Here is a 16395-nt window from a genome sequence, read left to right as displayed (position 1 = left end):
GCCATCTCTGGAGACCCTCTTCAGCTCGGCGCGAGGAGAGGAGACGAGGCGCTGCCGCTGCCGCACCGCTGCGGCTGCCAACGCATCGTCGGGTGCGAGCTCTTGTTGTCGGCATCTGAGTAGGCGCTGCGGCCGCCGCTCCGGACACACCCTCCCCTACCCCACGGTACCCGAACCCACCCTCCCCTACCCCACGGTACCCGAACCCACCCTCCTCTACCCCGCGGTACCCGAACCCACCCTCCCCTACCCCGCGGTACCCGAACCCATCTGTAGGCGCTGCCGCCGCCGCTCCGGTTGCCCGTTCTGCTCGCCCGGCTCGCCCAGCAGATGCCGGAGATGGGCGCGCTGCCAAACGCGCTGCCTCTGCCGGCGCTCGCCCACCGCTTGTCGCTGCTGCTGCACGCCGCGGCGCACGTGCAGGAGGCGCCGCTGGAGAGGCTCAGGCTTCCGGTGCATGTCTTTGCGTCGTCCGAGGACCGCGAGAGGAGCCGAGAGGACCCGAGAGGACCCGAGAGGACCCGAGAGCAGCCGAGAGCAGCCGAGAGCAGCCGAGAGGACCCGAGAGGACCCGAGAGGACCCGAGATTGCCCGAGATTATCCGAGATTGCCCGAGATTGCCCGAGATTGCCCGAGATTGCCCGCGAGCTCTCCGCTTGCTCACACTGTGGCTCGCTGTGACTCCGACGCGCCCTTCCCCCCCCCCCCCCCAAGGACCGGGTCCTCCCCTCCACCGACGAAGCGAGGAGGCTGCGGCGCCGCTTGCCAAACTGCCGCACCTCGCCGCTGCCAGAGTCGGGGCACGTGCCGCTGCTCGAAGCTAGGGTCGACCTCGCCCGAGGGCGCCTCCCCTGTTCTGCCCTCTCCAGCGGCGCGCAGCCTTGAGTCCGTCCTCCTCGTAGGTCGACCTCGCCCGAAGCTTGCGCGACGTCGGCTTCACCGGCCGCACGCCGCTCGGCAGCAAGCCAAAGGACTACGTCGCCGACTTCGCGCCGCCCTCTGCCGAGCAGATCCTCAACGCCACGCAGCGCCTCCGCTCCGTCCGCAACCTGGTCTCGCCCGTCTTTCTCTCCACCGAGGCGGGCGGCCGCCGCGTCGCCGGCCTCAGCGGCCTGCCCCCGCTCTCGGCGGACGACATCGCCGCCGCCGCGCCGCCGCCGCGGCGGCCGCCGCCGCCGCCGCCGTCCGGCGCGTCCCCGGTGCTCAAGGAGCGCGCCCAGGGCGTGCCTCCGGTGCTCTTCGTCGGCAACCACCAGCTGTACGGCTTCCCGGCCTAGAAGCGGAATACGTGTTCTTGTATTCCAACCAGCGCCCGAGAGGACACGTATTCCGCTGTATTCGGCCGCATTCCGCTGTATTCACTGTACTCCTCTCCGTTGTATTCACGCGGTGCTCTGAAGACGCTGCACAAGACCGTCCTCCCGCCCTGAGGTTGGCGTCTTCAGCACGTAGGCTTCTCGGACCTCCCTCTCGTGGTGGAGGAGATCCTCGCGCAGCGCGGCGCCCTTGTGCGCGCCCTCGCCCACCCGGTCGCCTTCTCCAGCAGCAGGACCACCGCAGGCGCCAACGCCACCGCCACGGGCGGCGGCGGCGGCGGCGGCGGCGGCGGCCTGGTGGACTTTGAGACGTTCGGCGCGGTGCCGGTCTCGGGCAAGGCGCTCTTCAAGCTGCTCTCGCGCGGCGAGCACACCTTGCTCTACCCGGGCGGCGTGCGCGAGGCCTTCAAGTCGACGAAACGGGGCGAGAGCTACCAGCTCTTCTGGCCGGACGCGTCGGAGTCGGCGGACTTTGCGCGCGTCGCCGCAAGATTCAACGCCACCATCGTTCCCGTCGCCGCCGTCGGCGCGGAGGAGGGTTTCGAGATGCTGCTCGATGCGGACGAGTTGCTTGCGCTGCCCTTCCTCGGCGGCCGCGTCAAGGAGGGCGCGGCGCGCGCGCCAGTCGGCCGCCCCGGCGAGCGGTTCGTCTCGCCGGTCTCGCTGCCCAAGCTGCCGGGCCGCTACTACTTTCTCTTCGGCGCGCCCATCGCCACCGGCGGTGTCGACGCACGCGACAAGGCCGCGTGCGCCGCGCTGTACTCCCAGGTGCAGCGCGAGCTCGAGGAGGCGCTGCAGTATTTGCTGAGCAAGCGCGACGCCGACCCCTATCAGGAGGCGCTTCCCCGCGTCGCCGTCGAGGCCTCGTGGAACTGGGACCGCCAGGTGCCCACCTTCCGGCCGTGAGGCGGCGCAATATACGGTGTTTCGCGGATTCGACTATCTGCCTACGGGTGAAGGTAAGCGATGGCGGCGGCTTCTGAGAAAGCATCGTTCGTGTATGATCTCCTAAAAAAATACTTCCGGGCCCGGGTGTGCAGCGCGTGTGCGGGGATCCGGGATCGGCGGACGGCGCCTTAACGACCGCCCAGACCCCAGTCCCCATTAGAAGCTTTTCCGTGAGCAAACCAATCGGGCTACAGGATCATCAGCACATGTCCCCTCCACAACACCAACATTCAGTCGCCTAGACATACTCGCTCCCTCCCGAGGGGGGCAGCGGGTTCGGCGACCTGGTGTATAGACGAGGGAATCGAGGGACCGGAGGGCTTTCGCGACAGCGACGATGACGACGAAGGCAGGGGAGGAGACGGAGGGGCGACACGCAGGAGGAGCGAAATCGTGAACGGCCCGAGCAGAGAGGGCGACGGCAGGGCACGAGGGAACAACGGAGACGCTACCAATGACGCGAACCGAGGCACGGGCGACGGCGGGGACGGGGAGGGCGACAGCGACGTCGAGGTTGACGCAACCGTATCGAGAGCGCCACCCAAAAGGAGGCGGACGGCCATGGAGGTCACCGAATGGAGGGCGAACGGCACGATACGAAAAGGCAGGGCGAGGCGGATGGGGAAAGAAGTGCCGAGGAGGCCATGGTGGAGGGGAGGGACGGGAGGACGAAAGAAGGGCGAGGAGGACGAGCGGCCCGCACAGGCCGCGAGCAGACAGCGCCTGCTGGCCATTTCGAGACATTCGCAAAGAACGCTGGCTACATGGGAGGGCTTCGTGAAGGATGGATTGAGAAACATTCGAACAAAGAAGAGGCGACGGGAGGAAACGGCAGAGGATGCAGTGACGTGACACACACACACACACACACACACACACACACACACACACACACACACACACACACACACACACACACACACACACACACACACACACACACACACACACACACACACACACACCGCCCACCCACGCGCAACGGGCCTTGCACTTTGAATGCCGTGGGGCTCCTGTCGTTAGACGTGGAGACGCGAGGGTTGCCCCCCCTTGCCCCACCTCGTGTGCGTGGAGAAGTTTACCTTACCTTACCTTACCTTACCTGGTGTACGCCACGGTCCCTCTGGGCTCCGTGGCGACGAAGGTCGCCCGGGACTGGCTCGCCAACGAGCTCTACGAGCCGTCCCGGCGCGGCAAAATTGATGCGGCCTGCAGATACCGAAAGGTCGCCGACCTGATCACGGCTGCCGGCGCCTCGGCGCCGGCCGACGCCGTGTTCAGCGGCAGGTTCGCGACGGGCGAGGCGCCCCGCCCGACGACCTCCGCCTCCAAGGCGGACGAGGGCGACGGCGTCGGCGGCGATGGCGGGACCGGCATCGAGCACTTTGACCTTTTCGAGCCGGACCCCACCCCCATGGAGGACCTCTGAGGTCCTCCCCAGTCTCACCCCACCTTACCTCTGCCCCCCCCTCCCTGCACCCCTCTGCCTCCCATAGGGCAGGATAGCACTAGCATATGCGCCTAGTGCGCACACTGGGCCCACATAGATGTGACCCGCCCACTCGAGTGCGGCGCCCGGATGCTAGTACTTGAGAAGGCACCAACAACGCGGCACGGCCCGTTTTGGCTGTCTGCGGAGATTCTGTCTTAGCACACACAGTGAGTCATTCGGAGTCATTCGATGGCCAGAGTGCGATTGTGTGTGTGTGCGGGAGTTGGTTGTCGGGAGGGAGGGAGGGGCAGGCTGCTGCCTCACCCACGTGCACCGGGCCAGTGCTTACACTTTGAATGCCGTGGGGCTCCTGCCCGTGTCTGGGTGATGCGAGGGTCGTCCCCCCCTAGCTTGCCCCACCACTTTGTGTGTGTGGAGAAATTTACCTTACCTTACCTTACCGTTTGAGCGGTATTTGAGGAGCACTCTGAAGTTCGGCCGTGAACACAGTTCGTTTCATTCTGTGTACTACGTGGTGTACCTGTGTTCGTGCCAGTGCGCGCCAGTCCCGTGCCCAGTGTTGTGCGAGGGAGTTTTGTTGTAAGATTCTGTGTACTATGTATCGCGCATTCACGCCGAGAGAGAGAGAGAGTACGTTCACGTCGTAAAATCCTTATTCCTTCACCTCCGGGGAACCGCACGGAGCTATGTAGATACAGATTTGGCGATTTTGGCCCGGGAAAGCGGGTGGTCTTTGGCTTGCTTGCGACCACTAAGCCCGACGCGCTACAGTTAGCCCCTCTGCTCTCGGACAGGAGACACGCCGCAACGCATAGTTGTAGCCGCCACACATAGGGCCTCTCGCCACCTGCACATCCCCGTGCGCCCTGCTGCGGCGCCACAATGCATCTGCTCGCGGTATGCCTGGCGGCGCACGACTGGTTGGTTTTCCCGCGGTCGCCGCCACTGCCACCGTCGCCCCCAGAGTTGTTGCCACCGCCGGGCCCGCCGCCGCCTCCTCCGTTGGTGTACGATCCAACTGCAATTCTTCGAGACGTGGGCGACTACGGCCTCCGCGAGACATGCCCTGACGGCCAGGAAAAATTAGGCATGGAGTTTGATCTGACGCACGCCACCGAGAAGGTGAATAATCTTGGCGGGTTTCCGGGCGGCATGACGCAGACTACTTGTACTGTGCCGACCAACACCCACACACATTGTGGTCCCAACGGCGACGGTTACTTCCCCTGCGGATGCGCCTGCCAATGCACAAACATGAACTCGGGTCAGGCGCAGGAGCTTCGGTACGAGGTGCGGCTTGTAGAGGCCAAGGCGAGAGAGAGAGGACGCATAGTGTGCCGCCGACCGCGTGGCCGCCCCGATTGCCGATCAGGGCGCGGGCACGTACTACGATGGAACGGGAGGGGCCACACGGTTCGACGTGGTCGTGACCAACGTGACCGAGTACCGGCCGTTTGACAGCCGCCAGAACGGGCGGGGGAATAGCGAGGGCATACACGGGGCCTTCCTGAACATAGACCTCGACCTCAACTCAGAAACCGCCTTCAAGTTGAACTTCTATTCGCACAATTCCGGCGCCGCGCTCGCGATGAGCAATGTCGACTGGTGCGTGTTTGATTTTGATGCGGGCCACGACTTTATGACTTGCTACGGCCCTGACGCGACGAGCAATGACTGCACCAGCCCGGACGCGACAATGCCAGCCGCTGAGATTGAGCAGTTTACGGCTTGCGGCATCAACGAGTACTATATGCATGGAAAGCCTCCCACAACGACTGGCTGCCAGGGAGTCTGTGGATACCCCAGTCTGTGCGGAAACATTGACACCGCTAACTACCTCGACATCACCGAGGTGACCCTAGACGGGCGATCGTGCACTCGGGTGAGAGCGAAGACGCGCGGGACGATCGACGACAACCCTAACACCTTTGAGGACGTCCTTCTCGAAGACTGCAATCTGTGTCGCAGTCCCTGGCCCACAGCTCGGCCCTGACGCCGACAGCGTCCTGATGCTCTGCCTGGCCCCGCCCAACCCTGCAGGTACGACATCTGCCCTTCAGACGGACTATCTGGCGAAGAAGGAAAAACGGGCGAGCTGTACTGCGGCGGCAACCCGAAGCTTCGCCCCGACGGCTATCCCATACCTCCTACGGAGCAGTGCATTACCTGCAACGCGGGTGAGTACTACACCGCCGCGGGTGAGTACGCCACCAACGGCTACCATCAATCCGGCCGCCTCTCGAGCAAGGCTTACCGCTACACCGTACCAAAATTTGTCTGCTTCAACTTTGACGCGAGTTCAGAGGGATTCTACTTTTCCTTGAAGGTCGACACGCCGCCGGGCCCAAATAATGCTGAGCTCTGGCCCGACTACACAGATGGACGCAACTTTCTCATGGGTGGGGTTGGCGTCCCCATCTGTGTATCGTCGCCCCCCCCGCCGTCACCTCCACCCTCGCCTCCTCCGCCGCCCTCGCCGCCGCCGCCGTCCCCGCCACCACCGCCCTCGCCACCGCCTCCTTCGCCACCCCCGCCGCCCTCTCAATCGCCGCCGCCGCCGCCGCCGCCGCCGCCGCCGCCGCCGCCGCCGCCGCCGCCGCCGCCGCCGTCCCCGCCGCCGCCGCCGTCCCCGCCTCCACCGCCCTCGCCACCGCCGCCGTCTCCACCACCGCCGCCCTCGCCGCCACCGCCGTCCCCGCCACCACCGCCATCGCCACCGAAAGCTAATATGGCCCCCACAACCCCGTCCCCACCGCTCATGCCGCCCCCTAGCCCTCCACCGCCACTGCCCCCGCCTCCCCGCTCATCCCCACCCCTCCCACCCCCGCCGTCGTATCCCCCGCCCTCGACGCCCTGGAATTTTGTGGACCTTTCCCCGCTACCGCCGCCTTCGCCCTTGCTGCCGCCGCCCTTGACGCCGCCACCCTCGTCGCCGCCGCCCTCAACGCCGCCACCATCGCTACCGCCGCCTTCGCTGCCACCGCCCTCGCTGCCGCCACCATCGACGCCGCCACCCTCGCTGCCACCGCCCTCGACGCCGCCACCCTCAGCCCCGCCGCCGTCAACGCCGCCACCATCGCAGCCGCCACCCTCAAGCCCGCCGCCCTCGCTGCCGCCGCCCTCGACCCCGCCGCCCTCGTCTCCGCCACCATCGCTACCGCCGCCCTCGCTGCCGCCGCCCTCGCTGCCGCCGCCCTCGTTGCCGCCGCCCTCAACGCCGCCGCCCTCGCTGCCGCCGCCCTCAACGCCGCCACCATCGCTACCGCCGCCCTCGCTGCCCCCGCCCTCGCTGCCGCCGCCCTCGACGCCGCCACCCTCAGCCCCGCCGCCGTCAACGCCGCCACCATCGCAGCCGCCACCCTCAAGCCCGCCGCCCTCGCTGCCGCCGCCCTCGCCGCCGCCGCCCTCGCTGCCCCCGCCCTCGCTGCCCCCGCCCTCGCTGCCGCCGCCCTCGCTGCCGCCGCCCTCGACGCCACCGCCATCATCGCCGCCGCCCTCACTGCCGCCGCCCTCGGCCCCGCCGCCCTCTCCACCTCCACCGTCACCGCCGCCACCCTTGCCGCCACCGCCCTCGTCACCGCCGCCCTCGGCCCCGCCGCCTTCAGCCCCGCCGCCCTCGCAACCGCCGCCCTCCCCGCCACCGCCCTCCCCGCCACCGCCGGCTGCGCCATCGCCGTCTCCGCCGCCGCCGTCTCCGCCGCCGCCGTCTCCGCCGCCGCCTTCACCGACTCCCCCGTCGCCACCACCGCCCTCGACGCCGCCGCCGTCGCCGCCGCCGCCCTCACTACCGCCGCCCTTAGCACCGCCACCATCGCAGCCGCCGCCGTCGCCGCCGCCGCCATCCTCACCGCCGCCTTCACCGACTCCCCCGTCGCCGCCGCCGCCCTCGCCACCCCAGCCCTCTCCGCCGCCGCCGTCACCGCCGCCGCCCTCTCCACCGCCGCCGTCGTCGCCGCCGCTGTCGCCGCCCTCGTCGCCACCGCCTTTCACGCCACCGCCCTCGCAACCGCCGCCCTCGTCGCCGCCGCCTGCATCGCCGCCGCCAGCGACGCCGCCACCGGCCGCTCCTCGCCATTTAATCGTCTCGCCATCGTCACCTCCTGGCTCGCCCCCAATTTCCCCACCACCGCGGCTCCCACCTGTTTCGCCGCCGTCGCCGCCGCCGCCGCCGCAGGGTTCCGCAGACAAGGATCCGTAACCACCCGTAGATGCCAACGGCCCACTACCGTTCAGCCAGTGCCACATCGCGCGCCTCACACCTAACCTACACCTATCCTGGCGTCTCACCGCTCTTCCGTCTCTGCAGGCACTTCCACTTTGCGCACGGCGGCCGCGCCGACTTTCGTGGCAGGCACGGGGTCTATTACTCCTTCTTCTCCGCCCCGAACGTCGCCTGCAACGTCAAGATCGAGAACGCCACCTTCAAGCTACGCGGCGGAGAGCTGGTGGTTGACGGCTCCTTCATCACCGAGGCGACCTTGCAGCGGCCGCAACATCACCGAATCGTTGGGTGAGATTGCACGTCCGTCCCTAGGTGCACCTGGTAGCGCGGGTCGGCGGCATCAAGCGCAAGCGCGCCACAGCCTCCTTCTGGGCTTCCGAGCTGAACGACTTCAACTACGGCTGGAAGATGGTCAACGGCACCTGCGGGGGTAAGCGCTTCAGGCTCGGACCGACGGCCAGCAAGCAGTGCGAGGAGTTCGCCGCTCGGCTCGGCCACTCAAGTGCAAGGTTTGAGATTCGGGGCTGGACGATCCACGTCAAGGGCCGCCCCGTCTACGATCGCGTCCGAGGTCCGCACCACCGGCTGGACGTGGGATTCAGTGCCGCAGCGGGCGCCCCGACACGGTCCCATCCACACGGCCTCATCGGCCAATCCTTCACGAACCCGCCCGAGTATCCGCGCGAGGGCAAGGTCGACATGTACCCGAGGGAGGGCCACTTTACTACGAGTGCGATGGCCGAGGGGGCTATCGACGGCGCGGCGGAGATGTACGAAATGGCTGGGCCGCACGCGACGGATTTCGTCTTCTCGCGCTTCGACAGCGCCGAGGCAGATATGCATACAGAGGTCAGTGCAGGGCCAAGCCTAGCTGAAGGGCAGACTTTAGAACAGCTCGGCTCGAGCGCGGACGCCTCTTCGACGGACTTAGAGCATAGAGGGCGGGGGGAGCACATGTCACTCCGTACGTGAGAACGTGAGTCTAGAGTAGTATTTTACAACAAAGCTCCCTCGTACGTGGCTGGGTTCACAGCGATTGTAGGAAAATGACGGGACACTTGACGGTCGCGGCCTTCCGACTCGCGCCTCCGCCTCACTGGCACTATTGTAGCCCTGGCCGGTGCGCGTGCTCAGTTGAAGTTCCGGAGTGAAAATTCGAACGCGTTCTCTCCCGGTGACCAAAAAATGTCCACCTCAGAGGCACCTCCGGAGGCAGGCCGCCGCACGCCGGCGACACAGCTCCAGCTGTCGAACTGACCCGCAGCTCCTCTCAGAGCGGGAACTGTGACAAAAGTTGACTGAGGCGGTTGTCAGGAATCATCATACGGATCACATGGTGGCTCTTTCATGACGGGAGACCGCCCTACCACTCCTGGGTGGCACTGCCACCGGTGTCGCTCGACGTCCTGTCGACAGCGTGCCGACAGCGACACAGACCATGTGGGACGCGTCGAGTATCGACCTCTACTGCTTACCCAGCCTTCGAGTGTATCCTGGCTGTGGTCCCACACCCACTGGTGTCCATCTCAGAGACCGCAGGAGGTCATGAGAGTCGATGGGAGTGCCAACCCCACAATGCCTAAAGACCCAGCCCAGTAGTTGTAGTAGTGCTCGAAAATCTAAGACCTGGTTAGCGTTCACGTGTCTACGATACCGTCTGCTGTACGAAAGAACGTGGTGTAACAAAGGATGGTAAACGCTTTCACACAGTCACGAGTGTGTCTGTGTGTGATAGATCTCCTCTGCCTCTCCATCTCCAGGAGCAGGACCGGTTCTGCTGGTGCCTGTGTCCCCCCGCTCGCTGCACACGGCCGGGGGCTATCTGATCTTTCTACGTTTCTTTCGGACGTCTAAGGCACACAGTATCCGATTAAATACGTAACCGCTCATATCTTGTGGCGTTGTGGTTGTTTTTTTCATATGTTTGTTGCGTCGTTTTTTGTTCATTGGAGTGAGGATTGCGAGGGGTCTAAAAAAGGTATACGTTCTCTCTCGCACAGACCATGTTCGCGCGCGCGGGTCTCGCGCGCAAACCGAGATTACCGCCAGAGAGCGAATGCACAATAATCTCATCTCGACCTTGCCGAATCCGGCCGGGCGGGGACCTTCTCGCTCGAGAGCTCGGACGCGCCCCATATAGCTGGACGGATGGAGGTCAAATGTTTGTCACGTCGAGCCCGGCGGCCCTCCTTGCCCCCACGTCGTCGACGAGCGCCTGTGAAGACCGGACAGGGGAGGGGCCCTCACAGTGGGCCGCATCTGGGCCGCATCTGGGCACCTCCGGCCGCATCTCGGCCGCATCTCCTCCCCCTCGGCCGCCTCTCGGCCGCCTCTCGCCTGCCAGTCCGGCGTGCCGAGCCGGCGCGTGCCGACGCGGCCGTTCTTCTTGAGGACAATGGTTAGCCCGCGCTCGGCCGCCGTGGGCGACTGCTTGGCCGCCGCCTCGAGCTCCGGTAAGAGTGCCTGCCCCCACTGCGCCGCCGCCTGAGGCATCGCCACCGGCCAGCTGCCCGCGGCATCAGGCGCATCCGCGACCCACGGCAGCGGGGGCTGCGTCCTCACCTCCCCGAGAGGCGCGGTGCGGGGTGCGGCCGCGGTCGCCGCCACCTCGCCCGACGGGACTGCCCCTTGCAGCATCTCGAGCGGCGGCGCCTCGAGCGCCGCCGCGCCGCGCCCGGGCGGCAGCGACAGCAGCGGCACGACAAGGATGTCTGCGGCAAGCAGCTCCGCCGCCGACGCCGCCGCATCAGCAAGACTCTGCTTGAGAGCGTCGGAGGGGGCGGCGACGAGGACGACCCGCCGCGCCTGGCCGCGCCCGCGGCGCAAGTCGGCGAGAGTGGCGGTCTGGCCAAAGGCGCCGCCACCTGCGCCGAGCTGCGTCACCCGCAGAGCGGCGAGGCGCGCGCCAAAGGCGATCCGGCGCAGCCTCGAGTCGCGCGCATCCAGCTCGCGCTTCCAGAGGAAGCCCGTCGTGCCGACGGCCGTGAGGTCGATGCCGAGGTCGACGAGCGGCGACGAGCCGGCCGCCTGCTCCCGCGCCCCGACAGCGACGGCGAGCATGCCGGTGGCGGCAAAGTAGGTTGCGACGACGGCGGCCGCAAAGAGGGTCGGCCAGACGAAGAGGCGCGCCTTGGCGAAGGGCGCCTCGGCCTCCTCGCGCAGCCGCTGCTGCGACGAGAAGTCGCACGCCGCTGGCACCCCTCCGCGTGGCGTGACTGGAGCGGCGAACCACCGGTGTGACGCTGTGGTGAGCCGCGGCGCTGGGCGGGAGAAGCGCGTGTGGGCGATGGCGGAGGCGGAGATCAGTATCAAGTACATCGTCGGCCACAGCGCGACGCACCAGGCAGCCACTTCCAGGAAGGGGCCCTCTTCGATGAAGAATTTTAAAAAGTACTCTCTCTCTCTCTCTCTCTCTCTCACAGTCCACCTGTGTGATGCACGCCCTGCGAGCGGGGCGGGGTGCGCACTGTCCCTCTGTGTTCGTGTGCGTCGCCCATCTCTCCCTGGAGATGACTGCTCTATTTATTTATTTATTTATTTATCTCTCTCTCTCTCTCTCTCTCTCTCTCTCTCTCTCTCTCTCTCTCTCTCTCTCTCTCTCTCTCTCTCTCAGCCTGTCCTCCTCCCCTATCCCTCGTTTGGGTTGTCCTGCTTTCTTTCTTTCTTTTAGCAGACAGGCTCGACACAGGTGCGGACTGGCGCATGCTAGCACTGTCACAGGCGAACCACCGGAGCCGCCTAAGCGACTCGAAGAAAAAAAACGCGCAAAAAAGTACTGCGATGGCGCGGCTCTGCTTGCTGCGAGGCCGCGGCGAGGCACTTTAGCTCCGGCGACGAGACGAATAATAAAAAGAATTTCACGAGCCCTCCCTCTAACAACAATGGCGACTGGGCGCGGGGACTCGTGGCACGCGCCGCGACTGACACGCGCCGCGACATCGGGAGGGGCCGTCCACACACATGCACCGGCTCTTGCGCGCCGGACGCTGTGGCCTCTCGACACGAGTCTGCGCGATGGGGCGGGGCGATCATGGCGGACGGTCACGGTCACGGGAGAGCGGGGGTGCACAGCCCAATCTGGCACTTGTTCAGCCCCGGTTTTGTCGTAATCCGAGTTGCAGACAGTACGTGTTTTGCGTTGTCATATTCGCCAGCAGGAATCGATGACGTGCTGCAGACAGAGCTTGAGCTGACGGTGTCAGGCCGAGAGGCCAGGCCTGGGCAACAGTATACTGCGCCGGAGTGCTTTTGCACACGTAGTCGCCGTTCGCCCTCGTGCCCAGATAGCACGCCGAGCAGCCACGCGTGCAGCCGCCCGCGTAGCTTGCAGGCGTGGTTTGTGTCCACGGGGTCGACATAGAACTGCGTGCACGTGGCGTTCAGCTCGGCCTCGGTGGCAGTGAGGCCGTTGATCGGGCTCCAGCACCAGCTCTCGTCGAGCGAGCCCGTCAGGCGCGTGCGGTGCTGCGTGTACTCGGGGAGGCCGGGGCTTGGTCTCGATGCCATCGTGCCCGTGAAGTCTTCCGAGCGCTGCAGGCGTCCCCGGCCTGTGTCGTGCACAGGTGCACATCAGTTTGTAGGCTTTGATAGGGAAGCTCCGATGTGCATCCCCCCGCGAGGTATGCGTCGTCCAGCCTCACCTCCAGCACGGCCGCCGTGTCAAAGTAGCTGTGAAGAATGGCGTTCTTCTGCTCGGGGTCGAGCGACTGGCCTTGGTTTGAGGGAGTGATAGGGCACGAGATGCCCCCCTGGTTGAAGGACACCTTATACGGTGTGTCGTCGTTGACGTTGAAGTCCGCCCGCAGCGTCATCAGCTGCGAAACGTCAAGATCGCCAAAGCACGAGTCTTCCTGTACGCCCGTCAGGGACCTCTCTGATGATGTCTTCGGGTGCTCGGCCAGCTCCTTGTGCAGCCGCAGCGCCCGCCGAAGCCCGAACTGTTCTCGGCACTGCGCCGATGACGATGCGGACTGCGATTTCTTTTCTAAGCCGCCACACGACTGAGAAGAAAAACGCGGCCGTCTCACACACAGCTCTCCAACTCACAGCCTCACAAGGCGCGCAGCAACTCGGCCTTCTTCGCGTCATAGTCGGCCTGCGTGATGAGCCCCGCATCGAGCATGCGCTTCAGCTCGGACATCCTGCCAGACACGCCGGGCTGGCTCGTGGCGCTCGCAGCGACCGCGGCCACTGGCACCGCTTGCACAGGCGCAATTTCCTGGGCCTCGCCAGCTGCCCTGCCCGGCAGCAGCACGCGGATCACCGAGCGTTGCCCGTCGCGGTACTTGTTGGGCATGCGGCCGGGGAGGAACTGCGCGGCGAGGGCGGTGTGTGAACGCAAGGTGTGCATGTGGGGCGCGGCGTGGAGCAAGGTCAGTCCCCGCTATGACTGTACCGTGATTGTGCTGATCCCAGTGTAGTCGGGTATCGGCTCAAGTGAACAATACCACAGTGTCTCGGGCGCGCCGCCTGTACCCTCAGCCCCTTGGTGGCCCAGGGACGCAGCGCCTCCGCCACAGCCTTGGCGCAGCTGTCCGCCATCCGCCGCAGCTGGCACTCAATGATAAGGTAGCCAGTGAAGGCGACCGGCAGCAGCAGCACGGCGAGAACGCCAAGGCAGCGGCTCGAGCAGTTTGGCGCCACCCCCGCGTAGCTGCAGCAGCCGCTGCCAACTGTGCTGTCGATGGCGGCGTTTACGGCCGTCATGGTCTGCTCAAACTCGGCCGGCGTGAGGTACTGCCGCAGCTGCGGTGGGATGCGCGTGCACGCCGTGGCGGACCAGCGGCAGGCGAACGCCTCTCCCCTGTCCTGGATGGTGCACCAGACGTCGGATTCGATGTCGACGGCGTTTGCCGGGCGGTTGGCCAGAGGCATCGCGCGAAGCAAACTGCCACAACTGGGTTCCGGCTCCTACTCGAGTAGCGGATACTCGGTACCTAGGTAGGAAGATGTGGCCAGCTCGTGGGAAGGCAGCCCACGTGGGAACGCCACCCCCCATTAGAGGGGCACGCCACCTGGCCCACCCCCGCTCCTAGTTGCGCACGGGAGCGGTGCACCGGAGCGGTGCGCAGTTTCATATGAACTGCACCGCTCCGAGTCGGGGGTGGTGCGAGTGGTGCAGTCCGGCGCACCTCCGCCGCGCCGAGCGTGGAGCCCTCCGGCGAGCCGCAGGCTCGCGCCGACGCGCCAGCGGCATCGTACGGGATGACGGCCGCCTCGCCATGTCGATCTCCGCGCACGCGGCGCGCTCGATCTCCGCGGTCGGCTGCCGCAAAAGCGGCTGGCTCACGACAGCGTTTTGCCGGTTGTCGGGTGGGAGAGTACATGTCGTCTGGTGTGTGGCGTGTACCTAGTTTTGATCGCGGCAATAAAGCGGTCGAACGAATAAGCGACAACCGGGCGGGGGTGTGCATTTCAGTGTATGTAGCTCTTACGAACATACCCGTAGGTTATTTCATATGAGGAGGCGTGCCTGTCATATGAGGGGGCGTGCATGGGGGCGTGTCCCCGGAGCACCGCCCCCGTGCGCTGTCATATGAGGGGGCGACCGCGTGCATGGGGGCGTGCCCCCGGAGCACCGCCCCCGATCGGGAGTGGTGCAGTTCATAGGCGGGGGTGGTGGCGCCGAGCCCGCCTCCTCCCAGCCCGCCGCCCCCCTCGCCGCCGCCTCCGTCTCCCCCACCGCCGTCGCCGCCGCCACCGTCGCCGCCACCGCCGAGCCCGCCTCCTCCATCACCGCCTCCCCCCTCACCTGCGCCACCCTCTCCCCCGCCCCCATCGCCGCCGCCGCCCTCGCCGCCTCCGCCCTCGCCGCCGCCTCCGTCTCCTCCGCCGCCCAGCCCGCCTCCTCCCTTGCCTCCGCCACCCTCACCGCCGCCACCATCGCCGCCGCCACCGTCGCCGCCGCCGCCCTCGCCGCCGCCGCCCTCGCCGCCGCCGCCCTCACCGCCGCCACCAAGCCCGCCGCCGCCGAGCCCGCCACCGCCTTCGCCTCCGCCGCCCTCGCCGCCGCCCCCAAGCCCCCCGCCACCAAGCCCGCCGCCTCCATCGCCACCACCGCCCTCGCCCCCGCCACCGTCCCCCCCGTCGCCAAGCCCTCTGCCGCCGTCGCCGCCTCCGCCGTCCCCCCCACCACCGTCGCCGCCGCCGCCCTCGCCGCCGCCTCCTTCACCGCCGCCTCCGAGCCCGCCGCCACCCTTCAGATTTTTTCAGTGTATGTGGCTCTTACGTACATCCCGGAGGGAGGAGGAATCTGCTGACAGGGTTTGCGATGAGGAATTCTTTTCTGTTCAAAAAATGCCAATAGCGCTCTGTTTGCCTGTAGCCGGGCGGCACCCCGCCTCGCTCAACACAGAAAAAGAAGCGAAATTCAATGTCGGCGGTTCCTGGCGAGATTCTGCAATGTCAGCGACGCAAAGCCAGCAGGCTCCTGGCGGCCCGTCAAACGCCCGCCGCAAATTGATCATCGTCGCTGCGTTTGCCGCTAGCGTGTCGGCGAGCCCTCCGTCGCCACCCAGCGCACCTGCTTGCAACTTTGTTGCCGACGTGGTTCTCGTGTTGGATAGCAGCGGCAGCATCGACGAATCTTCAAGTCGACCAGGGGTCGCAAAGTTCGCAACGGATATCATAAACGACTTGGCGGTCGACGAGAATTTCGTGCACGTCGGCATTGTGGAGTTCGCTTCAAATACATACGTGTGCAGCAATCTCACGTACGACGACAACACACTTGCATCTGCCATTAATGATACATACAAGGCGAACATCAAACCCGATCCTGGGGACCGAGCAGCGAAAACATTTATTTCCAACGCGCTCCTCCTCGGAGAGCAGCTGCTGACTCGTACCGGCCGAACTGAAGCCACGAAGATCATGCTCCTCCTGACCGATGGGGAGCAGACCTGCAGTCGCAACTACCCGGACACCGGAGATAGCTGCCCGGCTGATGGAGAGAGCTACATCGAGAATTGCTATGTCGACTGGGACTTTGGCAACTCGACCCATACACCGAGTGGGAGCCCTCTCGGCCCTTACATAGGCGACTTGCCTAGGATGTGCGGCTCGGAGGCGGAGAACACGAACAACTATCAATACAGAAAGCCAGAGGCGATATGGCAGGCGGAGCTGATCAAGAACCGGAACCCGGAGCTCGTCCTCTTTGCAGTCGGCTTCGGAGCGGTGAGCCACGAAACGCTAGGCAACATAGCAACGCCCGGCTACAGCTTCAAGGGCACCGACATTCAAGCCGTCACCGCCGAGTTTCAGAAGAATAGCTACTTCTCGTGCCCACCGCCGTCGCACCCGCCGCCGCCGTCCCCGCCGCCACCTTCCCCTCCTCCCCCGTCGCCGCCGCCCCCGTCTCCGCCTCCACCTTTGCCGCCTCCGCCCTCTCCGCCACCCCCGTCGCCGCCTCCGCTGTCGCCACCGCCGCCATCGCCGCCGCCGCCGTCGCCACT

The 16395-nt window shown here is 66.1% G+C and overlaps 3 protein-coding genes across 3 annotated transcripts in view; 2 read left to right on the top strand and 1 right to left on the bottom strand.

The window, feature by feature from the left end:
- EMIHUDRAFT_109913 (hypothetical protein) overlaps nt 1-2222 on the top strand; it is a gene marked incomplete at both ends in the record, with an annotated part of 4650 nt that extends 2428 nt beyond the window's left edge. The window contains 4 exons of the mRNA XM_005789636.1: nt 277-453; nt 715-825; nt 903-1232; nt 1446-2222. Of these exons, the coding sequence (XP_005789693.1) occupies nt 277-453; nt 715-825; nt 903-1232; nt 1446-2222 (1395 nt within the window). The remainder of the gene's footprint in view (nt 1-276; nt 454-714; nt 826-902; nt 1233-1445) is intronic.
- Nucleotides 2223-10685: 8463 nt separating this feature from the next.
- Nucleotides 10686-11257, bottom strand: EMIHUDRAFT_225701 (hypothetical protein; the record flags this gene model as incomplete). Its single annotated transcript, XM_005789635.1, has 2 exons — nt 10686-10696; nt 10804-11257. 2 exons carry the CDS (start codon nt 11255-11257, stop codon nt 10686-10688), a joined length of 465 nt encoding a protein of 154 aa, XP_005789692.1.
- Nucleotides 11258-15340: 4083 nt separating this feature from the next.
- The window catches only part of EMIHUDRAFT_225699 (hypothetical protein), a gene marked incomplete at both ends in the record, with an annotated part of 2153 nt that continues 1098 nt past the window's right edge, over nt 15341-16395 (top strand). The window contains one exon of the mRNA XM_005789634.1: nt 15341-16221. Coding sequence (XP_005789691.1) covers nt 15341-16221 — 881 coding nt within the window. The remainder of the gene's footprint in view (nt 16222-16395) is intronic.

This window comes from Emiliania huxleyi (assembly GCF_000372725.1).
Source record: "Emiliania huxleyi CCMP1516 chromosome Unknown EMIHUscaffold_126, whole genome shotgun sequence".
Taxonomy (NCBI): domain Eukaryota; phylum Haptophyta; order Isochrysidales; family Noelaerhabdaceae; genus Emiliania; species Emiliania huxleyi.
The sequence above is the reverse complement of the archived record's forward strand: the minus strand, read 5'-3'. Positions and strand labels throughout refer to the sequence as shown.